The sequence below is a fragment of the Ruditapes philippinarum genome, unplaced genomic scaffold, assembly GCF_026571515.1.
Source record: "Ruditapes philippinarum isolate M1 unplaced genomic scaffold, ASM2657151v2 ctg13883_1_1_1_1, whole genome shotgun sequence".
In the NCBI taxonomy this organism is placed as follows: Eukaryota; Metazoa; Mollusca; class Bivalvia; order Venerida; family Veneridae; genus Ruditapes; species Ruditapes philippinarum.
The window spans coordinates 1-24,862 of record NW_026852599.1 but is presented as its reverse complement, the minus strand read 5'-3'; the positions used below and the strand labels follow the sequence as shown (position 1 = coordinate 24,862).

The following is a 24,862-nucleotide window of genomic DNA, read 5'->3' as shown; positions in this document are numbered from 1 at the left end:
ACATTGCAAATACATGTACTTCCCTTGAAAACGGATGTTTACTTTTTGCCTATTCAACAAAAAAATGTTTTTTTACACGAAAAGCACTCCAGGGTGCAAAGAGAACTAAATTTTATGGATGTCATAATTACTCTGGTGATGACCTATCGTGGTGAAGTTCGAAAATAAGAATGAATCGGGCTATTTTTATTTTATTTTATTTAGAAAGCAGACCACGTGACCATATTTTATATTATTACCCCTCACTTTTTTCGTAATGCTAATTTCCCATAGGCCTCTGGGAGTTATTTTTACTGTTAAATGCAAATGTACCACGTGACTAACAATTTTGTACTGTTACATAGGTTACAGTATTTTTAACAGTATAAAATCTGGTCACGTGGTCTATTTTCTAAATAAAATGAAAGAAAATGGCCGCCATTTTTTTTCTCAATTCATTCTTACTTTGGACGTTAAACCCCGATAGGACATCAATTTCTTCTCAGGAGTAACTATGACACTCATACAATTTAGTTGTTCGCACCCTGGTGTGCTTTTCGCGTATATAATATCTTTTTGTTGAATAGTCAAAAAGTGAACATCCGTTTTCAACGGAAGTACATTTCAATGTAAATAATTATGTGTCAAACTGGAACATGCAGACGATTTAAGCATGCAACAAAGGATTATTTAACAATTTTAATCAGTGAAACGTTACAGATATGGTGGACAGACATAGGATATCATCGTTATTTTGTCAAAAACACATGCTAAGAATAGTCTGGAAACAGAAGGATCAGATTTCACAGATCATAACCGTGTGAATGGGTTAGTGTTTTGTTTTCTAAATAAAACCTAGCTTATTGTATGTTTATGATTTGTAGATATCATCACTTGCTTAAAGAATAAAAGAAAAATAAAACTTCTCAAGTAGGCCTAAAGTACAGTTAAAACTTAAAAGGTAAGGACAGTTTAGTTATTGTTACTCTTGGACTTGGTTTATTTTTGTTACAGTTAGATTTATTTGACAATTTCAGATCATCAAAGTATTTTTGTTCGGGGTAATAAAATAAATAACACATGGGTTTGTGAGTAACAGTAAAAATATCATCCCTCGTAAAAATACTGTTGCCCTCGGCTACGCTAGGGTAACAGTATTTTCCTCGGGATGATATTTTTACTGTTACCCACAAACCCATGTGTTATTTATATACTGTTAAAAAGTACTGTTACCTATCAAACAATACAAATTTCTTAGTCACTTGGTTCACTTGCATTAACAGTAAGAATAACTCCCTATGAGAAATTAACAAGGGGTAATAATATATAAATAAGACAAAGTAAAAAGTAAAAAATATCATCCCGAGGAAAATACTGTCACCCGAGGTAGCCGAGGGTAACAGTTTTTTTACGAGGGATGATATTTTTACTGTTACACACAAACCCATGTGTTATTTTATTACCCCGAAAAAATACTGTGATGACCTGAAATTGTCAACTAAATCTAACTGTAACAAAAATAAACCAAGAGTAACAATAACTAAACTGTTCTTACCTTCTAAGTTTAAAGTGTACTTTAGGCCTACTTGAGAAGTTTTCTTTTTCTTTTATTCGTTAAGCAAGTGATGATATCTACTAGTCATAAACATACAATAAGCTGTGTTTTATTTAGGAAACAAAACACTAACCCATTTTTACGGTTATGAACTGTGACATCTGATCCTTCTGTTTCCAGAATATTCTTCGCATGGTTTTTGACAAAATAACGATGATATCCTATGTCTGTCCACCATATCTGTAACGTTTCACTGATTAAAATTATTAAATAATCCTTTGTTTCATGCTTTAATCGTCTGCATGTTCCAGTTTGACACATAAGTATTTACATTGAAATTACAAATGTACTTCCGTTGAAAACGGATGTTTACTTTTTGACTATTCAACAAAAATATATTTTATACGCGAAAAGCACTCCAGGGTAACTAAATTGTATGGGTGTCATAGATACTCCAGAGAAGATGGTTATGTCGTATAGTGGTGAACTTCGAAAATAAGAATGAATCGAGAAAAAAAATGCTATCATTGTATTTCAATTTATTTAGAAAATAGACCACGTGACCAGGTTTTATACTGTTAAAAAAATTACTGTGCCTATGCAACAGTACACAATTCATAGTCACGTGGTACACTTGCATTAACAGTAAGAATAACTCCCATAGGCTTATGGGAAATTAACATTACAAAAAAAGTGAGGAGAATAATAAAATTTGACATTTGCCTAATGAGGGGAAAAGTTATTGTATAGCGAGAACAACAGAAATGTAGTAATCAAAATGGGAAAAAAACTATTTATAAAATACATGAAAATTAGTAAAACTTTAACTTAAGTTTATCTAAAAATAAATAAAGATGATACGAACATCAACCATCAGTAGTAAATAAAACAAAATATGAAAAAAGTTTTAATCATTAACTGAGAGAAAAAAGGTATGTCAATGCTCCAAACAATATAAAATGCAAAACATGTTGAATTTAGAATAAACCTTTTTACACAGAATGGAAACTGAAATTTAATATTAAAGATACATGTTCAAAACGTCCTATTGAAGTATGAGGTCATCCTTGACAATGAGCAAATACCTGCAAATAACTGTTAACTGGCGGTTATAAACTGTAAATGTGAAATAATATAAATTCACAAAGAAGTATATATACATATCGATGGTATTTACCATTATATGCTGGTTAAGGTTTTCCATACTATGTATATGAACACATAATGATACGTGCAATTAATACCTATGAATCAAATGTTTCTAACGTTCATCGAATGTTTCTTTACCATACATATCCAGTTTGAGTATAACTGTTCCTTTTTCAAATTAAGCAAATACATGTAGCATTGAAAGGTGGTTTTAAACTTTAAAATGAAAACAAAGATCAACAAAACATGACGACTCCTACAGAACGCAACGCCCGAAACAACCTAGCCACATCAGCAGGGCACCAAGAAGGCATCGAACTAAAAACAAACGGTAGAGGTCACAAAAGAGCGACAGGAAGGGAGACTTAATAAACAGGTAAAAAATGTGCCACATGTTTCACGTATGTTTGGCACACCATATCTTTTACATATGTAGACTAACATAATTATGTCATTTGGTATGCCTTAAAGAAATTAATTGGGTCAGAGCCTCTTCTAAAAAAACGTTTGGTACTTTTAAGAAAATAGAATAAAAATTAATATGACATCTCCATAGAATGCCTGTTAACTAATACCCAGTCCTTAGAGAGTTTGTGAACAACAAATGAATTGTAAAATTATATCTGAATGACAATGATAGAAACTTAGTAAAATAATTAGGTAATTTATGATAGCAATTACGTCTTCATATTGATCATATTAAGGCAACATGAATATGTTTGCACGTATTTTCATCACAATTGAAAATGATGTATTATCCGATCCAAAAAAAAAACATTTTGGGTTGTCTTAACACATTTATAATACACATTGTACCTGCACAAATCTTGTTCGTTGCTGAAGTAATGATATATCTAAAAATTAGTTCCTGAAATGTTATAACGAATTGCAAAGCAAAAGTATATAATAGGCATATTCGTCCTGTAAAGTGTGTTTAAAAGTATTAGAGGCAGTACTTAAATATAAGGAATATAATAGGACGGGTACATTATTCAAAGTAATATCATATTTTTCGGTCGGAATGATTGGTCTTATGTATACACATCATATTTGCATGAAAAACTTCTTTCAATGCAGCAGTTGCATGAACATGCATGATAACAAGCATCATTAGAGAGCCACTGACCGTTTTTACTTATGTACATAAAAAATCAAAATCTATTGTTTTCTTATCACCTGATTCAAAAAAGCATTGCAGAGAGATTTCGGTCTCCCCGAAACGCATTTCAAGCGTAAGATGTTGCCGCGGTTTATCAAGATATAAAGTACCGACTCGAAAACAACTGTCATTAACGACATACGTTGGACATTTTTCTGTAGATGCATATATTCCAATTCCTTCTGTAACATCAAATGTATCTGAAACAACGTGTTCTTGGACAACTGTACCAACGGGAACCATTTCACCAGCTCGTACAAATGGAAGAAAATGATATCTGCATTTGTATATGCCATTTTCAAAAACTTTGTATTTCTCTGGGTCTGTGCCATCAACAAAAGGATTAATAACCTCCGTTCCGTAAGTATACTTGCTTATTCTTGATTTCATAACCGAAGGATTATGGCCAAACAGTACTGCCCCTTTTAAAACGGCTAAGCCAGGTTCACTAGGTACGATGATTCTTTTGTTTTGAAATGCTTCTCTCACGCTCTCCTGAACTATGTCCGATTCAGAAAATCCTCCAACAAGTAATAACGTATCGATTTCTCTGAATTCGTTCTCTTCTAAAATCTTTGTAACATGTTTCCTTGTATTTGTGATCGAATCTGAAAAGAATTTCTTCATTGTATTTGCATCAACATGTATTTTATCCCGCTTTATTTGGACAGATGATCCTAGATGTCCTGGCAATATGTGATTAGCAAGAGATTTGCTGCATTTTTCTTTGTATGTTTCGGAAAGGGAAGCTGCAAACCTGATAACTATGTTGCCTTCTTTCTTTTTATTTATAGTTCTCTTTTTAATTTCAAATTCTCTCAGCATTTCAAGGAAATCGGCTGTGTTGTTTTCTCTGAATGCTTGAAAGACTTCATTGCCAAACACATTTTGGAGAAATCTTAAATATGCTTCATCAACTTGAGTACCACCCCACGCACCGCCACTTGCACGAGCGATCTCACTTAGCTTTCCATCATACTCTAGGTGATGAACAGTCACATCAACAGTGCCACCTGAAAAAAAAAGATTTCTTTATTAATGTTTTATTATATTTTTCATTTTTACAACTTTATTATTATTATTATTATTATCATTATTATTGAAATAATGTGTGTCACATACTAGAGATTTGCCTATTTATCTTTTCCTTTCCTTCTTATTTTTGACATCAGTATGTGTATTTCGAAGCATGACATATATAACAAATATATGTCTTAGCAACTTACCGCCAAGGTCAAGGACAATGTAACTTGTTCCTGGTTTAAAAGCCTCAGTAGATGTCGAATTGTTATGTTTCAGGCAGTCAACTGGAAGGAGCTTGCAAAACATGGAGGCAGCTTCAGGTTCAAGTGCTAAGGACAAACAATCTGACTGTATACCAGCCTGAAATGAAATGAAATATCTACATTTATTTATTTATCATGACTGACGAACACTCGATTTTAGGTAAATCTATAAATTTATAACTGTTACTTTCCGACACCAATAACATACAATAATGATAACGCATATGCAGTTATCATAAGGTAACCAATCAAACGTATACAGTTAAACCAGTTATAAAAACAATTTATAAATGGATTTAAGAGATAATACAAACAAAATGAGCACCATTTTAGATGACGTGTGTAAACAATCTACAAGCCCGTAAGATTCTAAGACATATATACCTCCAATGCAGCCTCCCTCATAAACTTTTTGGCTGCATCTGTCCATATTGCAGGTACAGTTAACACCCAAAATATATCCTGCTCTTCAAATTCTGTCATTTTCTTAGAAATTTCATTGCAGAGATGGTCTTTCAGAAATTTTATCGCAGACGAGAACACATGTAGAGCTGACAATGCCTTCTTGTTTTCGTCATACAACAATGTCTTTCTGGACAAGGTCTGATTTTAATGAAATTATAAACACAATTTATGTTCCAGTTTTTACCATAATTATACTTTAAATACGAAAAAAATGCCATGGCATTGAAAACAGATTCCTTCAACTTGGCATGATGAAAAGAAAGTATAAAATTTCGCCAATGTTTTAATGTGTTGTTTTTTCTTATTCATTTTCATATAAAATTAAAAAAGAACATATAGTACTCAGAATTAGATTAATAAAGAAGTGTATAGTGAATTATTAAAGATTACTTTTTTCTGATGTAGAATCATTTTAAACCTCCTAAAGTAATACCAATCTTTATGAATGTCTTCTTCAGCAAGATCAGCGTATTTATCTTCTGCTTGGTATCCAAATGAATGAAAACCTTTTTCAGGTGTAAAGAGAATTGTTGTCGGGGCCTGGAATTGCATTCAAAAGATTTGTAGACAACTTTGATAACGCATGAGTTTAATTTTCAAATGTTTCAATGATAATGTTTATCTTCACGTTATTGCCATAAGGTATTGTCTTTTAACCACAAAGATTTTATATCACATCCTCGCGCAGCTTATTCGATGTAGAATGTAATAAAAAATATCTCATGTATACATATATTTATTAATATCATTATTACTACTATTAAATATATTTTTCATTGACTTTATAAGAGTAAGTGATGATGGTATTTACCTTAAGTGACATGTGTCCTCCACCAATCCAATGGTTTGCTTGTATTTTCATTGGGTCTTTTTCATAGTCATGTGCAAAGGAGAATGCATATCCTGAATATGTTGTCCCAAAGTCTATAGCACCAACAACTAACTTTGTCGATGTCATTATGCATAAACTCTATAAACCAATGAAAATCAAATAGACTGATTTTTCTTATCTACATTGACTTTGAATTGTCAAAACCTTTTACTCCATGTAACTGGTAGCATAGTTGTATCTCAGTAAAAATCTTATTAGAGTACCTGAATGGAAAGAATGATTTTTGTGAATTTTACGATGGATGAATCGAGTTGCGCACATGCAAAAACCAACACTAAATATATATATAAGAAAGAATAGATTAATATTTTGTTAAGAAACACTATATTTTGTTTGATTTGATTGGTCCAAAATTTACTCTATAACTAAGTTGAAAGAATGCCCTTAAAATAGTTTCAGAACTTGCATTCCGTAAACATACCATTATAAAATCACTGTTTTCAGTATTGCAATTTAACATTTTAGCCACTAATAAAGTATTGTCAAAAAGTGGCTGTTCAAAGTCTCGGAGTGGTATTGTTATACTTCCGCTCTGTGCTATGATTCTTTGGAAAAGTCCCTGATTTTCAGGAAACAGCCCATGTTGAGTTACTGACATTGCACCTGCCGACTCCCCAGCTATAGTCACCCTTTCATTATCTCCACCAAAAGATTCAATATGAGCATTGACCCACTTAAATGCTAAATGCTGATCCCAAAGACCAAAATTTCCGGGCGCGTTCTCATCATCTGTAGTTAAAAAGCCGAACATACCTAGCCTGTAATTTATAGTAACCACAATTTATATTACCAGATAATGCCATGTTACCACCGTCATAAAACTCTTCCTGCCCCTTCAGTAAATCCACCACCATGTATCCATATCATTACAGCATTCCCAGACGGTCTGTCTGCAGGACGTACCGGTATATAAATGTTAAGAAATAAACAATCTTCACTTGTTTCGCGAGAAGAAATATTAAAGATAACGGCATTTTGTGGACACACGGCACCATGGTTCTGCGCATAAAATGGAGACTTCAAGCTTTTCAGCTCGACTGGTTTCTTAAACCTTAAATCTCCGGTAGGTGGCTGGGCAAACGGAACTCCTAGATATTCATGCACTTCTCTGTATATCACTTCTTTTTGCAACTTTTTTATTTCTTCCAAAGGTTTATTAACTTTTCTTCCTATAATTTCACCTATACTCGTTAACACTTTAGGATCTTGTGCCTCTGCAATAAGCATGAAAGATAATAAAAATATCCAGTTTACATATGTTTGCACCATTTTAAAAGTTGTTAAGCCTATGTGACCTAAAGTTTAACTGCAGACTACAAATGGTTTATTCGCCGGTACCCTGTACTATAGATTATAAAATAATGTGCACTGAACCAAAGAATTTTCAATTCAACAATGTTGAAGGTCATGCTTGATAACATTTGTATGTATTTTAAACAATCATATGGTGCGTTTAAGATAACTATTAAGTGACGCAGTGGTCAAGTCCACTATAATGGTGTAAAACAATTATCATATTGTGTTTTAAAAATATCTTAAGTCAAGCAGGCTTGCCATACAAATTTAAATATCCACAAATTTACCAACTGTCGGTGTAACGCAGTAGTTAAAGTTGTGTGGTAAATTTTTAGCTACATATCAATGCAAGACAGCCGGTTTCGGGCCTAAAAAATTCTGTATTTTGGGTGTTAACTGTACCTGCAATATGGACAGATGCAGCCAAAAAGTTTATGAGGGAGGCTGCATTGGAGGTATATATGTCTTAGAATCTTACGGGCTTGTAGATTGTTTACACACGTCATCTAAAATGGTGCTCATTTTGTTTGTATTATCTCTTAAATCCATTTATAAATTGTTTTTATAACTGGTTTAACTGTATACGTTTGATTGGTTACCTTATGATAACTGCATATGCGTTATCATTATTGTATGTAATTGGTGTCGGAAGTAACAGTTATAAATTTATAGATTTACCTAAATCGAGTGTTCGTCAGTCATGATAAATAAATAAATGTAGATATTTCATTTCATTTCAGGCTGGTATACAGTCAGATTGTTTGTCCTTAGCACTTGAACCTGAAGCTGCCTCCATGTTTTGCAAGCTCCTTCCAGTTGACTGCCTGAAACATAACAATTCGACATCTACTGAGGCTTTTAAACCAGGAACAAGTTACATTGTCCTTGACCTTGGCGGTAAGTTGCTAAGACATATATTTGTTATATATGTCATGCTTCGAATACACATACTGATGTCAAAATAAGAAGGAAAGGAAAAGATAAATAGGCAAATCTCTAGTATGTGACACACATTATTTCAATAATAATGATAATAATAATAATAATAATAAAGTTGTAAAAATGAAAAATATAATAAAACATTAATAAAGAAATCTTTTTTTTCAGGTGGCACTGTTGATGTGACTGTTCATCACCTAGAGTATGATGGAAAGCTAAGTGAGATCGCTCGTGCAAGTGGCGGTGCGTGGGGTGGTACTCAAGTTGATGAAGCATATTTAAGATTTCTCCAAAATGTGTTTGGCAATGAAGTCTTTCAAGCATTCAGAGAAAACAACACAGCCGATTTCCTTGAAATGCTGAGAGAATTTGAAACAAAAAAGAGAACTATAAATAAAAAGAAAGAAGGCAACATAGTTATCAGGTTTGCAGCTTCCCTTTCCGAAACATACAAAGAAAAATGCAGCAAATCTCTTGCTAATCACATATTGCCAGGACATCTAGGATCATCTGTCCAAATAAAGCGGGATAAAATACATGTTGATGCAAATACAATGAAGAAATTCTTTTCAGATTCGATCACAAATACAAGGAAACATGTTACTAAGATTTTAGAAGAGAACGAATTCAGAGAAATCGATACGTTATTACTTGTTGGAGGATTTTCTGAATCGGACATAGTTCAGGAGAGCGTGAGAGAAGCATTTCAAAACAAAAGAATCATCGTACCTAGTGAACCTGGCTTAGCCGTTTTAAAAGGGGCAGTACTGTTTGGCCATAATCCTTCGGTTATGAAATCAAGAATAAGCAAGTATACTTACGGAACGGAGAATATTCCTCCTTTTGTTGATGGCACAGACCCAGAGAAATACAAAGTTTTTGAAAATGGCATATACAAATGCAGATATCATTTTCTTCCATTTGTACGAGCTGGTGAAATGGTTCCCGTTGGTACAGTTGTCCAAGAACACGTTGTTTCAGATACATTTGATGTTACAGAAGGAATTGGAATATATGCATCTACAGAAAAATGTCCAACGTATGTCGTTAATGACAGTTGTTTTCGAGTCGGTACTTTATATCTTGATAAACCGCGGCAACATCTTACGCTTGAAATGCGTTTCGGGGAGACCGAAATCTCTCTGCAATGCTTTTTTGAATCAGGTGATAAGAAAACAATAGATTTTGATTTTTTATGTACATAAGTAAAAACGGTCAGTGGCTCTCTAATGATGCTTGTTATAACGCATGTTTATGCAACTGCTGCATTGAAAGAAGTTTTTCATGCAAATATGATGTGTATACATAAGACCAAGCATTCCGACTGAAGAATATGATATTACTTCGAATAAGGTACCCATCCTATTATATTCTTTATATTTAAGTACTGCCACCAATATTTTTAAACACACTTTACAGAACGAATATGCCTTTTGCATTCGTTTGCTTTGCAATTCGTTACAACATTTCAGGAACTAATTATATATCTATCATTACTTGAGCAACGAACTAGATTTGTGCAGGTACAATGTGTATTATAAATGTGTTAAGACAACCCAAAATGTTTTTTTTTTGGATCGGATAATACATCATTTTCAATTGTGATGAAAATACGTGCAAACATATTCATGTTGCCTTAATATGATCAATATGAAGACGTAATTGCTATCATAAATTACCTAATTATTTTACTAAGTTTCTATCATTGTCATTCAGATATAATTTTACAATTCATTTGTTGTTCACAAACTCTCTAAGGACTGGGTATTAGTTAACAGGCATTCTATGGAGATGTCATATTAATTTTTATTCTATCTTCTTAAAAGTACCAAACGTTTTTTTAGAAGAAGCTCTGACCCAATTAATTTCTTTAAGGCATACAAATGACATAATTATGTTAGTCTACATATGTAAAAGAATATGGTGTGCCAAACATACGTGAAACATGTGGCACATTTTTTACCTGTTTATTAAGTCTCCCTTCCTGTCGCTCTTTTGTGACCTCTACCGTTTGTTTTTAGTTCGATGCCTTCTTGGTGCCCTGCTGATGTGGCTGGGTTGTTTCGGGCGTTGCGTTCTGAAGCGTTGTCATGTTTTGTTGATCTTTTTCTCATTTTAAAGTGTAAAACCACCTTTCAATGTTTAATGTATTTGCTTAATTTGAAAAAAGGAACAGTTATACTCAAACTGGATATTTCTGGTAAAGAAACGTTCGATGAACGTAAGAAACATTTGATTCATAGGTATTAATTGCACGTATCATTATGTGTTCATATACATAGTATGGAAAAAACCTTAACCAGCATATAATGGTAAATACCATCGATATGTATATATACTTCTTTGTGAATTTATATTATTTCACATTTACAGTTTATAAACCGCCAGTTAACAGTTATTTGCAGGTATTTGCTCATTGTCAAGGATGACCTCATACTTCAATAGGACGTTTTGAACATGTATCTTTAATATTAAATTTCAGTTTCCATTCTGTGTAAAAAGGTTATTCTAAATTCAACATGTTTTGCATTTTATATTGTTTGGAGCATTGACATACCTTTTTTCTCTCAGTTAATGATTAAAACTTTTTTCATATTTTGTTTTATTTACTACTGATCGTTGATGTTCGTATCATCTTTATTTATTTTTAGATAAACTTAAGTTAAAGTTTTACTAATTTTCATGTATTTTATAAATAGTTTTTTTCCCATTTTGATTACTACATTTCTGTTGTTCTCGCTATACAATAACTTTTCCCCTCATTAGGCAAATGTCAAATTTTATTATTCTCCTCACTTTTTTTGTAATGTTAATTTCCCATAAGCCTATGGGAGTTATTCTTACTGTTAATGCAAGTGTACCACGTGACTATGAATTGTGTACTGTTGCATAGGCACAGTAATTTTTTAACAGTATAAAACCTGGTCACGTGGTCTATTTTCTAAATAAATTGAAATACAATGATAGCATTTTTTTTTCTCGATTCATTCTTATTTTCGAAGTTCACCACTATACGACATAACCATCTTCTCTGGAGTATCTATGACACCCATACAATTTAGTTACCCTGGAGTGCTTTTCGCGTATAAAATATATTTTTGTTGAATAGTCAAAAAAGTAAACATCCGTTTTCAACGGAAGTACATTTGTAATTTCAATGTAAATACTTATGTGTCAAACTGGAACATGCAGACGATTAAAGCATGAAACAAAGGATTATTTAATAATTTTAATCAGTGAAACGTTACAGATATGGTGGACAGACATAGGATATCATCGTTATTTTGTCAAAAACCATGCGAAGAATATTCTGGAAACAGAAGGATCAGATGTCACAGTTCATAACCGTAAAATGGGTTAGTGTTTTGTTTCCTAAATAAAACACAGCTTATTGTATGTTTATGACTAGTAGATATCATCACTTGCTTAAAGAATAAAAGAAAAATAAAACTTCTCAAGTAGGCCTAAAGTACACTTTAAACTTAGAAGGTAAGAACAGTTTAGTTATTGTTACTCTTGGTTTATTTTTGTTACAGTTAGATTTAGTTGACAATTTCAGGTCATCACAGTATTTTTTCGGGGTAATAAAATAACACATGGGTTTGTGTGTAACAGTAAAAATATCATCCCTCGTAAAAAAACTGTTACCCTCGGCTACCTCGGGTGACAGTATTTTCCTCGGGATGATATTTTTACTTTTTACTTTGTCTTATTTATATATTATTACCCCTTGTTAATTTCTCATAGGGAGTTATTCTTACTGTTAATGCAAGTGAACCAAGTGACTAAGAAATTTGTATTGTTTGATAGGTAACAGTACTTTTTAACAGTATATAAATAACACATGGGTTTGTGGGTAACAGTAAAAATATCATCCCGAGGAAAATACTGTTACCCTAGCGTAGCCGAGGGCAACAGTATTTTTACGAGGGATGATATTTTTACTGTTACTCACAAACCCATGTGTTATTTATTTTATTACCCCGAACAAAAATACTTTGATGATCTGAAATTGTCAAATAAATCTAACTGTAACAAAAATAAACCAAGTCCAAGAGTAACAATAACTAAACTGTCCTTACCTTTTAAGTTTTAACTGTACTTTAGGCCTACTTGAGAAGTTTTATTTTTCTTTTATTCTTTAAGCAAGTGATGATATCTACAAATCATAAACATACAATAAGCTAGGTTTTATTTAGAAAACAAAACACTAACCCATTCACACGGTTATGATCTGTGAAATCTGATCCTTCTGTTTCCAGACTATTCTTAGCATGTGTTTTTGACAAAATAACGATGATATCCTATGTCTGTCCACCATATCTGTAACGTTTCACTGATTAAAATTGTTAAATAATCCTTTGTTGCATGCTTAAATCGTCTGCATGTTCCAGTTTGACACATAATTATTTACATTGAAATGTACTTCCGTTGAAAACGGATGTTCACTTTTTGACTATTCAACAAAAAGATATTATATACGCGAAAAGCACACCAGGGTGCGAACAACTAAATTGTATGAGTGTCATAGTTACTCCTGAGAAGAAATTGATGTCCTATCGGGGTTTAACGTCCAAAGTAAGAATGAATTGAGAAAAAAAATGGCGGCCATTTTCTTTCATTTTATTTAGAAAATAGACCACGTGACCAGATTTTATACTGTTAAAAATACTGTAACCTATGTAACAGTACAAAATTGTTAGTCACGTGGTACATTTGCATTTAACAGTAAAAATAACTCCCAGAGGCCTAGTCAAAATATACTGACGTGCCAAAGCTTGATTCTGAGATATTTTCGTTCTGGGGCAGAATCTCGCTTTAACGTCAAAACCAAAAGGAGACCTTTCTGTGGTGAAACGTGAATTTAGGTTAAATTGTTAAAATGCATGGGATTCAAATTAATAATGTGTTCATCAAATTAATAATAAGTCACTTACGGCAAAAATAATGTCAGTGTGTTGAGTTTGAAAAAGGTTTAACACTTTAGTTTCATTTTACCGTCTCATTTGTTTACACGCTACGCCATATTGTTATGCCGCTACTGTAGTGTAATGTGCACGTTTAAAATACACATTTATGGGTTCCGTACTTACCGTACCGTACCGTACGCACCGTACAGAAACTGGTAAAGATGTAAAGGCCGTTTTAAACAAAACTCGTTTAGAATGTGTAAAATTAAGGGTAAAAAAGTAGAAATAAAACAGTAATATATCTCACAAATTTATTTTCTCATATAATAATAGAAGATTGTCAAAATATTATAAATTTATTAATATTTTGATATAAAATAAAGCAGGACATAAAACTAATAACAAATCATGATAACATGTGTTTCAAGCTATAATATAAAGAAAACTATCCGTTGTGCTTGAAAATATGCATTAAGATCCAGTGCTTAAATCATGTGCATTATACGGATAGTTTTATATAATGACTGGAAGTATTATACATGAGATGTAGCTTAAATTTGAAAAGTAATCACCATATCGATAGCTATATCAAAATTGTTGTGTATAATTTGCTACTTACGCATACATTCATTTATTTTCAAATAATTAACTAAAGCATAAATGAATATAATAGATTTGTAAGATAAATTGTCATTCACTTTGCCTTGACAATACATGTTTACTAGTGTTTCTTTTTCAGACAGCCACTCGTTTTGCTTTGTCAAGCTTTTTTGATAAAGCCCTAACTCGGGCTAAAAACTTTGCCTTGTTGATTATTATGCAGCTAGATAAAGATGGAAAAGATTTGTGGTATCGGCCACTTATTTGTTGCGTTAATTTCTCACTTTTCAAAACATCAGTGCAAAATATAATGTCTTCTTTCCTTTGATCAGTTGAACGTCTTTCTGGTTTTGGTCCTTCTCCCTCCACCATTTCTCCATAAATTACCTGCAACGCTTTTCCGACTCCACCTGCCAGCTTACCGTGTCTTTCTAATGTATGGGGTGTTGTCTTAGACCCAACAGATCTAATACTTTCTGGAAAAAAATAGTCCGATATAGCTTAAAGTATTATAAGCTCATGAACTAAAACTTGTACGGTTTTATTACCCTTTATTTTATAAGGGAAACAGTTTGGCGTTTCACAAACTGATTATAGTTTGAGGATTGCATTTTATCAAGTTTTATATAAACTTAAAAGTATTATTAATAATACATAAAATTCTTATTTTGTATTTATGTCGCAATTTTATGTGATACATTTGATAATAACTCTTTAATAACTCTTTAAATGACCTTTGAACTCCCTATTCAAGAATTCATTGACCAGATCTGTTTCGTCGTTTTTTCCTCGGCCTCCACGTATATTAACTGTTCTATTCCATATCAAGTCCTGGCGCAATCTTTCCGGTAGGAATCCATTCAATGCTAAAGAAATATAATTTTATTGTTAGTTGTTAACTCATTATCATTGTCGTCGTTATAATTTACACATAACAGTATGTTCTGCATGCAAGAATGGTAATCATTTTAGTGTTAAAAGCATATTATCTTTTTTAAATACATACATGGTATTAATCTATGGCCAAGTATGAAGTATTTAGGATAATTGCGGTGAAAGCAATTGATCATATCTAACTTCCAGTACAGTGTCATCTTTTCTCCATCATTGTATCGGACAGCCTCTCGTTGAGCCATATCATTAAAGCCACCCCATAGTAACATTTTTGTGTATTCAAATTTTCTATCCACTTTTGCCCCTGACACCTGGAAACGGTCTGTTTTTTTGCATGCTGCACATCAATACCATAATTCTTCTGAAAAAGAGTACTATGTACATAATGAAATGAAACTGATACAAATAAATATTTGAATTACCTAGACAGTTCTAGCTAGATTCGAGATATGTTTTGAAAGTAATTAGTTTAAATATTTATTTTTTAACAAACAGAATAATAAGGTACGTCAAATTAATTTCATTGCTTGGCAAATTCAATTTAAATATGTAAATATAATAGAATTTATCTTATATAAAACAATGCCTTCTAACAGTTAATCTTCTGTGGCAATATTTAAACACAAAGCATGGAACCATTGGCCCCTTTTGCATGGTGGATTACAACATTCAACCATGATAGTTTCATCCTTCAAGTTCTTTTACACAAACAGAACTGTTCCTCCATCTGTAATTACAAAAGTGCAAACAAGTTCAATTATGCATACATACTATAAAATCATCCAATTTGTTATGTAAATTTGAAAGTAAAGACCCTTTTCCTGTAAAAGAATAATAACTTTTAAATGTTAACATGTTTGATAGATTATATTTTTTGTTTAGATCATTACCTTTTTACATTTATCAGAACAGAACCCTACATCGGGTAATTTGTTTTCATCAACACCCACAAAATCTGTTTGGAACCAGCTCCCATTTTCACATTCGTTGAAGTCGCATTTTATAATTACCACATCTTCTTCTTCTAAATCTTTACCAGAAAATGCTTATGATTACTACTGAATACAGCAAACTATATCAATGGAAAAAACTAAACATGTATATCACACGTGCTTCTTTTTTATAGAATGGAAAAAACAATTAAATATTGTAACCATCACTTTGTTTACAAAAACAATAACTTTACGATTCTTTTGCCACCATATCAATTTCTCTCCACACTTTATCAACGATTTTCTCCGATACGAAGTTGAGAATCTCTTCTTTGTCATCATTTTGTATATCCTCATTCATGTCTTCCATGTGTAAGATATCCATGGCGAATAGAATGACATAGCCTTCTGTGGTAAACTTTAAGAAATCTGACACGTAATTAAAAGATTCGGAGACATTCTTTGTAACTGAACGTTGATTGAAAACGTTTCTGAGGTGGAAAAGTGTCCCTTTATCCATAGCACTCCTTCCATCAAAAAGTTTGTCCATGAGATCCTATGATTATATGAATAAAAGTATTATTAACATTCCATTCGTTTAACAATAATGAATCAGTGTAAAATTACATGATAATGTAAAATATTGACGATTTTTTCATTTATTGAAATGAAAAAAATAAAAAAGTTACCATCGGGATTACGACAAAAACTAAAACACATTTTTAAGCAACATTCAATGTTGAGATACTAGCTATGGATTTGAATAATAACCTATAAATTTAACATTTTAAATGATTATCTACCTGCATTAAAATCATCCTTTTATGAAACTCTTGAGCAGCCGGCTCCAATCCTTGCAACTTTGTAATAGGTTCTTCAGCATTTGCTTTTGCATTTTGAGCATCTACATGTCTTTCACACGATATACCGTCGTATGAGTTTCAATAGTTTACCGTTTACATCTCTTGGAACATACTTATGAAGTAACTCGATTATTCTTTATGACACCTGAGGTACTTGACGGGTTTTCATCTATTACACCAATATTAAACTGAAAAGAAAAAAGCAAACATATATTGTATATTGTATTCAAAATAACGAAATAGGATTTTCAGTGCCAAATGTTATTGTTTTAATCTTCTTAGTAAAACATAAATACTGAAAAAATGTTATTATGTTTGCAAAATCAGTGTGTAAATTATGTATTTAAGAGAAAATACCATTTCACTCTTTTGGCAACTTTCAGTGTCGAAGTAGTGTGGAAAATATTCAGCAGGAATGTGAGCGACTGACTGAAATGTATCCATGTATTTCACAATAATTCGTTGCACTATATTGATAAGCCTTTCTCTAACCAAAGGATTGTCTCTTTCATTTGGCAAAAACACATCCATTGGTATACATTCGGCAGCAACTGTTGATTCGTTCTTGAAATCAACGGTCGGGATTCTGTTCTTGACAACAAAAGCAAGTGCCCAACTTTTGTATTTGTTTCCGTGGTTCCTAGTTTGTCTTCGGGCTTTAATTTGCTTGCCAACATTATCCCAGCATAGTGTGTAACCTGTGCGGGTAAATATTATTGAATTAATCAAACAACTACGTTAAGTAAGACATATCATCTGTAATAATTGAATAGCTGTTCAAAGTTATATTGCACTATTCATAAAAATAATTAAGTGTACATGTATAATTCATATAATGACTTTCATCGTTGAAGTGTAAGCTATGTGAAGTGTTCTAATATTTATGTTTAAATATTATGAAACGCAAATATAAATTACCGCATGGGACAGATGGGTCACCATATGGAATAGTTACATCTAATTCATTCCCACTTTCCTCCCATTCAACGTCATCCCAATCATTTAAATCGGTTTCGGAACTCTCAGAAGACTCGTCTTGTGCTGATGATGTGATTTGCGAGGTGCTACTACTCATACTACTACTTCTACTACTGTCATATCTTTCTGACAGAAATTCTGCCATACCAACATCATTATCATCATCTGCAGCTGTATCAGTATTTGGAAACACGTAATTCTAAAAATATACAGATAAGAATATGATTATTAAATGAAATTAATTATATGATTAAGCTAAAGGTGGAGGTTAATCATAAATTTATCACATAAAACTCTTTAAGGCTCAAACAGAGAGAAGACGCACCTATCAGCAGATAATGATCATATTTTAGAGTAAGAAATGTTGAATTATATCTGAAAAATCAGTTTAAACGGGGAGGTAGCGGATAGCGTGTGTGATATTATATTATATAATATATAGAGGATATTCGATCAAGGTTTATTCTATAAATACCGTATCAATTTTCATCAAGTGGTATGAAAATGCATATATGATAATCTTCATACCCGATATGAAAATACATGTAAATCCTGTATTTGTAGGAAAAAATATATATACATATTTCATTGCTTCGAATACACACTAATTAATGTTAACTGTGATAGCCTGCATATACTTTCATTATTTATTTGATATTGGTTTATTATAACTAGTATTTAACAAATGTCCTGGCATAACTCCTTCCCGCAGATTCAATTATCGTCTGCACGTGCTATGTGGTTTGAATGATTTATGCAACCCAGCTCTGTGCATAATTAGTTTAATCCAGCGATTAATTGTTTGTTTAGAAGCGGTCCCATGAGACTTAATGGTTGATATCAGTGTAATTTATTGGTGTTTCTTAGCTCTATCGGTCTATGTAAATACTCATTGATGATTCGGACAATAAACAAACGTTTATCTGGTTTGAAACGGTGTTTTATGTCGGAACAGACCAGATTTCGATGTTTCTTATAAATGAAAAGTATTTATTATCAATATTTCGCCTAAAATAATAATGTCCTCCAAAATAATATGGAGTTTTTGACACCGTTGAGCTGATAAAAATAAAAACAACAGGGTTCATTTTCCGGCAAAAATGATAAAAAATAATAAGATAGTATTAATTTTATGTTTTCTGATAACAAAAAAAATCTCAAACTATATCACTTTGTTCCTCTGAAATGCCGGCCTTTTGTTAAATACATCTTTAATATACCGTGGTACCAAGTTGTTTTCATAGTTTATATTAACAAACCCACAAATTGCCGATCTGGCAATACCAGAATACTTTTTGAATACAGGTGAGATAAAAATGCTATCACTCTTGCTACAATGGATTTAAAGGGATCGTGCATCATGTAACTGTTTACGGCAGTAACAAAAACTCTGCCTAGTTCCGCTAAACAGTTACCACATATACATGAACAGAAATTTCAAAAACTGATATTCTCATATAACGCACTGTTTACTTAACGTAGCGTTCATTCATTAAAGGCGCGCGACAACGACGTCATTTAGCACGCGACTTAACGGTGTTAACGGTAGATAATCCTGTCGGACATGCAAGAAGATATTTAATATGTTATACCTGTAATTCATTTTTCCATTTCATTAATTCCGAGTCGAATGACGACTTCAAATCATCCAATGTTGACAACATTGTTCCTTCACTAACACATATACCTAAACGATTGAAATTGCCAAAAAGCTGAAATGAGAACATGACAATTCCGTACATTTCAATTCACAATGTACATTGATTTACGATTGTGAAAAAATTTCAAAATAAATATAGTTCATGCAGAAATAAAAAAAGAATTAAAATATATGATAACTGATTAATGAAGCCAACCTTTAATATATAATTTTTATGTCTTACCGATCGTTTACACCCACTTCTCCACATTTGTACAGCGTTCATCTTTTGCAGAAGAGACGCCTGCTTTGGGCGGACTTTATACGCAATTGTAGCAAATATATTGCCAATAACTGGTAGAAGGGTTTCAGCTCTGAAAATGAGGAAAAAGGTGTATAATTCATTATATTATATAATGATTACATGCATTTTATCTTCTTCTTTACAAATAGTGATGATGATGATGGTGGTTTTATAAATCCTTCGAGAATATATGTAATTGTGAATACATCTTATTGGAGAATTCACTTTACAGGCTAAAATTTCTATTGTTTTCGAAGTTTCATACTGCGGTCGAAATAACAGAAAAATAAGTATTAAAGAAAAAATTAGTTAATGTTGATTGTTTAAAGTTATACATATCTAAAAATAATATTGTAGTGGTACAAACTTTTCTTTCATGTTTTCTGCTGTTGTCATTGACGAAACAAGAAGGTCATACAAAAGAGGCACTTTTGTTCTGAAAGATTGAACTATTTTCCGGAAGTCTAGATTTCTGAATGCTTCAACGCTTACTTTCTTCATTGTTGGCAAAGAACCCTCCCTTAACAATATCTTCAAATCCGATCTGATTTTCTTTGCAAATACTGCGCATAAGGCCTTGAATGCTGATCCTTTCTTCATATAATATCTAAATCCTTGCTTATATCTGGAGTTTGCAAAATATCTTGGTCCCGTTGAATATGAAACTGTTTTCTTCTACAGATAAAAAACAATAAATAAATGAATATAATATTTTTCATCATCATTTTGTCGATACACAGGCGGTTACTTCTGACATTGTGATACTGTTTATTAATTGATTTATTAATGCTTCTCCTAAGATGTTTCAGTTATTCCTTACAAGTACAAAATTACCTTACATATGATACTTTTGATTACGTAATACTAATTTTTATTAGCCGTTGCATATTATATCAAAACTGATAAAATTCACATACCAGTGGAGTTGTTTTCCGAGAGAAACGAGGTCTTTTGGGTGTCGCACTCTCAACAGTTGATGTTTTCCTTTTTCTTGCTATGTACGAGGACTCATTTGTTTTGTTAAAAAGTTGTAGCTTAGCTTGATGACCTGTGCTAGCAGATTTCAGCAGTTTAGCACAGTCATGACAAATAAATCTGTCATCACTTTTCTCTGCTTTTGGCGTAACTCCTTTTACGTCAAGTACACTTTCTATGTCTTGTGCTGATCTTAAATCCGATACGAAAGGACTCCTTTTAAATCCTTTAATCTTCTTCTCAAACTCAGAATTGCAATTTACGCACTTCATAATTAAACACAATTACTCGTGATATCATTTATGTTTGAAGAGGTGTGAAATTAAGACTGGAACAAATGCGCGCGCATCCAATGTCTGCGGTCTTTGATGTTTTTCGGGCCAGAGATCTGGACAGCGTTTAACCACGAGTTCTCAAAAATAATGGATCTTGATATATTATTTTCGAAAGTAAAAAATGAATTCAACTTAAGTTTTGATTTGAAGACACACCAGAAGACCATCATAAATGCTGTATTAGAGAAAAAAGATGTTTGTGGAATTTTACCAACTGGATATGGGAAAAGTCTCTGTTACATTCTTCCACCTCTTATTCTTAATCACGTAAGTACATTTAGTGTTATTGTATCAACATTTGTGTCCGTCATTTTGTATTAAGAAATGAAAAATTAATAAATTCATCAATTCATGTAATTTATAGAAATAATTATTAGTCTTCATTTCATAAGTAACCAAAATGACTTTTATATATAGAAATAATACTGCGATTATTTATCAATTTATTGGAAGTACTGTGCGCGCGCGTGTATGCGTGCGTGTGTCTGGGTTTTATGGTATATACCCTTTTTTAAATAGCAAATTATTTTTCAATTTATCTTGTCAAAAAATTTAAGTGAATATACGGATAGAAATTATTAACCAATCATTTTTAAATAAGCAAATCTGCATATTCAATGGAAATTCATGCCAAAACATATGTCGGTTGGGTTTAAGAGATAAAACAACAACAGTTTTATAAACGTTAATAATTTTTTCTAAACGCATTTGTTTAATTTGTAGCAAGACGAGACGAAGAAGCATATCTCGTTAGTTGTTTCGCCACTTCTTAGTCTGATGGCCGACCAAAAGGGGCATCTTGACAGGCTTGGAATAAGCAGCGCAATTGTATCGCATGACCACAAGATAGACTTGAAAGGTGAGTACAAAGAGATATCACCCTAAAAGAAACTATTAATTGTCTTCTCGACTCATATAAATTCATTTTCTTTGACAAATTAAAAATGTTCTTTACATTAGTGTGATAAATATGTTTTACAATATCTCTCTCAATTTGATTTTACAGATATCCTGGGCGCTTCTATTATATTCACAACTCCAGAATCACTTCAGACCCCTGCTTTTAGAAAGGTACTATTGAACAAGGATTTCAAGCAGCGTGTGTGTGCTTTTGCATGTGACGAAGCTCATTGTGTGTCACAGTGGTAAGAATATAAATTTATAATGTCATGTTAATTAAATTCGCCATTTCAGCATTATTTTATAGAATGTTTTATGCAATTCAATGTCTCTTTTACTTTACAATCGGAAGCTATTTGAGTTTTTTTCCCTTAAAATTCCAGGGGTGAAAACTTTCGCCCAGAGTACCTTGAGGTGTCTTCTATCAGAAGCATTATAGACGTTTCATTCCTCGCACTTACAGCAACTGCAACACAACAGGTTTTGGATGATATAAGGGGAAAACTTCTGTTAAAGGATGATGCCATTACTGTTGCTATGGTACCAAATAGGTAAGCACGTGCAATTAAATTAACTTTATTGTATAACATAATTCATTTAATTTCGTTTATAAATACGTACTAGTATAAAAAATTGAAACAGTATTTGCAGCAGACGAACTATTGTTTAAGTGTTTGAGTATATGAAATACGAACTCTAACTAAATGAATAAAAAAAAATCATGTATGCGTTTGATTTAAAACTCATAGTCATATATTCACTTGTACACGTTAGATATTGTCCTGATACATTCGACCTAAAATGAAAGATAAATGATTAATACATAAATTTATAAATTGTTGTATAGACCCAATATCTTCATGGCAATAGAAAAAGGTTCCGCGGACATGGAAGAAGAGATCAAGTGGTTCAAGGATTACCTTGAGAGTACCCCTAACTGGAAAAAAACTGTTATATTTTGCAGGTATATTCAATGTTTGATTCCACTTGTTAAACTAACACAAGCAAAATTTATCAACATTTTAAACTATGTTTAAGTCGTGTACGACTGCCAACTGATTTATGTGGAAGCGATTTAGTATTGATTTGTCTCCTACCAATAGGCAACAGCATATACCTTAACAAATAAATATGTTGACATTAAAAGTACTAAGTCATAATAATATTATGAAATTATATAACTTTTTCAGGTCTTACAATGCAGTGTATGCTGTGTGGTCTTACTTAGTTGATACTTTGAGTATTACCCCAGAAGACAACAACAGAACAGCAGAAATGTTCCACAGTGCCTGCGACGATTTAACCAAAGACAGAATCCTGACGGAATTTAAGAAGGATGACAGTAAAATACGAATAATAGTCTCAACTGTGGCATTTGGCATGGGAATTTCTATTCCAGACGTAGATATAGTGATTCATTGGGGAGCACCAAAAAATGCCTTATCGTACTGGCAAGAAGTAGGTCGCGCGGGAAGAAATGGCCAATTGTCACTAGCTGTTGTAAAGGCATACCCCAGGTCACTTATGAAAAATATAACGGAAGAAAGCATGAGAAAAATCGTAGGCAGCGATGTTTGTAGCAGAAAGCAAATATTAAAAAATCTCCTGACAGACGGAATGGATGAAAATGACATACCCCAGGCACAACTGTGTGCAGAAAATAATTGTGACATTTGTGACTGCCAGAAATGTATGTGCTGTAGAATATGTTGGACTGAGTGCGTGTGTAACGGGAAGATGGACTATACCAACCGATTTTTGTATTGTTCATGAAAAAAATAAAAAAAATATTGAAATATGTCTTATGTAAATAAAAAGCGATTCCTGAGTTTAAATAATTGTTTTCCTTTCTAATTGTCCATTTCATAACTAACGAATGGCCCGCAGTAATTATTAATAACGCTTTAATCGCATATTTTTTAAAATAATTCTAAATTTAAATAAGCTTATATACGATACTTTTATATAGAAGAACTCCGCGATAAATGCACCGTCTTTACATTTTCGCTATTGCTATAACTTACATCCTCTGTCATATAGTCACAATTAAAAATAAATAAATATTTGTTTCCAGGACAGCTAATATTATTGTGACATTGCTTACCAGCTATTTTTGTCTTGACCGCATGAACAGATCACGGTATATAACCGTATATCGCAGTAACAGTTACAAGACAGTGCACTTATGTGTATTGGTTTTGTCACGTGACATTAGCGGTAATGCCTGTATTTTGAATATGAATGTGTTTATTTTACTATCAAAATCGTTATTCTTGGACAAATTATTTAAACAAAACGTGGAATTGATGTAGAAATGGATAATCTTTTAAGGTAATGTAAAACTTTATTCAAATATAAAATGTAAATATGACTTTAGACGGTTTAAAGCATGCGCTCAAAATCCCGGCGCAAATTTCACCACAGAAAAGGTACTTTTTATGTTGTACGTAGAGGCGAGATATTGCCCAGACACGAAAATAGCACAATATCTCGTCGCGCAGTACAATTAGTTGGACTACCAGAGGCCTATGGGAAATTAGCATTACGAAAAAAGTGAGGGGTAATAATATAAAATATGGTCACGTGGTCTGCTTTCTAAATAAAATAAAATAAAAATAGCCCGATTCATTCTTATTTTCGAACTTCACCACGATAGGTCATCACCAGAGTAATTATGACATCCATAAAATTTAGTTCTTTGCACCCTGGAGTGCTTTTCGTGTAAAAAAACATTTTTTTGTTGAATAGGCAAAAAGTAAACATCCGTTTTCAAGGGAAGTACATGTATTTGCAATGTGAAAATTATTTATTT

General features: G+C 32.4%; 7 protein-coding genes across 7 annotated transcripts; 2 read left to right on the top strand and 5 right to left on the bottom strand.

The window, feature by feature from the left end:
• Window positions 1–3,788: 3,788 nt before the first annotated feature.
• On the bottom strand, window positions 3,789–6,684 carry LOC132718698 (heat shock 70 kDa protein 12A-like). Its single transcript, XM_060702417.1, has 5 exons — window positions 6,405–6,684; window positions 5,984–6,133; window positions 5,513–5,731; window positions 5,069–5,225; window positions 3,789–4,855 (listed from the first exon to the last, which is right to left on the bottom strand). Exons 1-5 carry the CDS (start codon window positions 6,549–6,551, stop codon window positions 3,819–3,821), a joined length of 1,710 nt encoding a protein of 569 aa, XP_060558400.1. The 5' UTR covers window positions 6,552–6,684; the 3' UTR covers window positions 3,789–3,818.
• A 123-nt stretch (window positions 6,685–6,807) lies between these two features.
• On the bottom strand, window positions 6,808–7,236 carry LOC132718708 (cholinesterase 1-like). Its single transcript, XM_060702429.1, has one exon. It carries the CDS (start codon window positions 7,234–7,236, stop codon window positions 6,808–6,810), a length of 429 nt encoding a protein of 142 aa, XP_060558412.1.
• Window positions 7,237–7,298: 62 nt separating this feature from the next.
• Window positions 7,299–7,754, bottom strand: LOC132718745 (para-nitrobenzyl esterase-like). Its single transcript, XM_060702474.1, has one exon. The coding sequence runs from the start codon at window positions 7,752–7,754 to the stop codon at window positions 7,299–7,301; it is 456 nt and encodes a 151-aa protein (XP_060558457.1).
• A 415-nt stretch (window positions 7,755–8,169) lies between these two features.
• On the top strand, window positions 8,170–10,581 carry LOC132718688 (heat shock 70 kDa protein 12A-like). Its single transcript, XM_060702406.1, has 3 exons — window positions 8,170–8,236; window positions 8,522–8,678; window positions 8,889–10,581. The coding sequence occupies exons 1-3, from the start codon at window positions 8,216–8,218 to the stop codon at window positions 9,923–9,925; spliced, it is 1,215 nt and encodes a 404-aa protein (XP_060558389.1). The 5' UTR covers window positions 8,170–8,215; the 3' UTR covers window positions 9,926–10,581.
• A 5,655-nt stretch (window positions 10,582–16,236) lies between these two features.
• LOC132718739 (uncharacterized) lies at window positions 16,237–16,983 on the bottom strand. The gene is made up of 2 exons (XM_060702462.1): window positions 16,860–16,983; window positions 16,237–16,612 (listed from the first exon to the last, which is right to left on the bottom strand). Exons 1-2 carry the CDS (start codon window positions 16,872–16,874, stop codon window positions 16,307–16,309), a joined length of 321 nt encoding a protein of 106 aa, XP_060558445.1. The 5' UTR covers window positions 16,875–16,983; the 3' UTR covers window positions 16,237–16,306.
• Window positions 16,984–16,989: 6 nt separating this feature from the next.
• On the bottom strand, window positions 16,990–21,087 carry LOC132718720 (uncharacterized). Its single transcript, XM_060702439.1, has 6 exons — window positions 20,758–21,087; window positions 20,208–20,515; window positions 19,781–19,910; window positions 19,490–19,609; window positions 17,838–18,096; window positions 16,990–17,617 (listed from the first exon to the last, which is right to left on the bottom strand). The coding sequence occupies exons 1-6, from the start codon at window positions 21,085–21,087 to the stop codon at window positions 17,229–17,231; spliced, it is 1,536 nt and encodes a 511-aa protein (XP_060558422.1). The 3' UTR covers window positions 16,990–17,228.
• A 792-nt stretch (window positions 21,088–21,879) lies between these two features.
• Window positions 21,880–24,562, top strand: LOC132718729 (uncharacterized). The gene is made up of 5 exons (XM_060702450.1): window positions 21,880–22,009; window positions 22,157–22,295; window positions 22,434–22,601; window positions 22,898–23,014; window positions 23,241–24,562. The coding sequence occupies exons 1-5, from the start codon at window positions 21,928–21,930 to the stop codon at window positions 23,821–23,823; spliced, it is 1,089 nt and encodes a 362-aa protein (XP_060558433.1). The 5' UTR covers window positions 21,880–21,927; the 3' UTR covers window positions 23,824–24,562.
• Window positions 24,563–24,862: the final 300 nt, after the last annotated feature.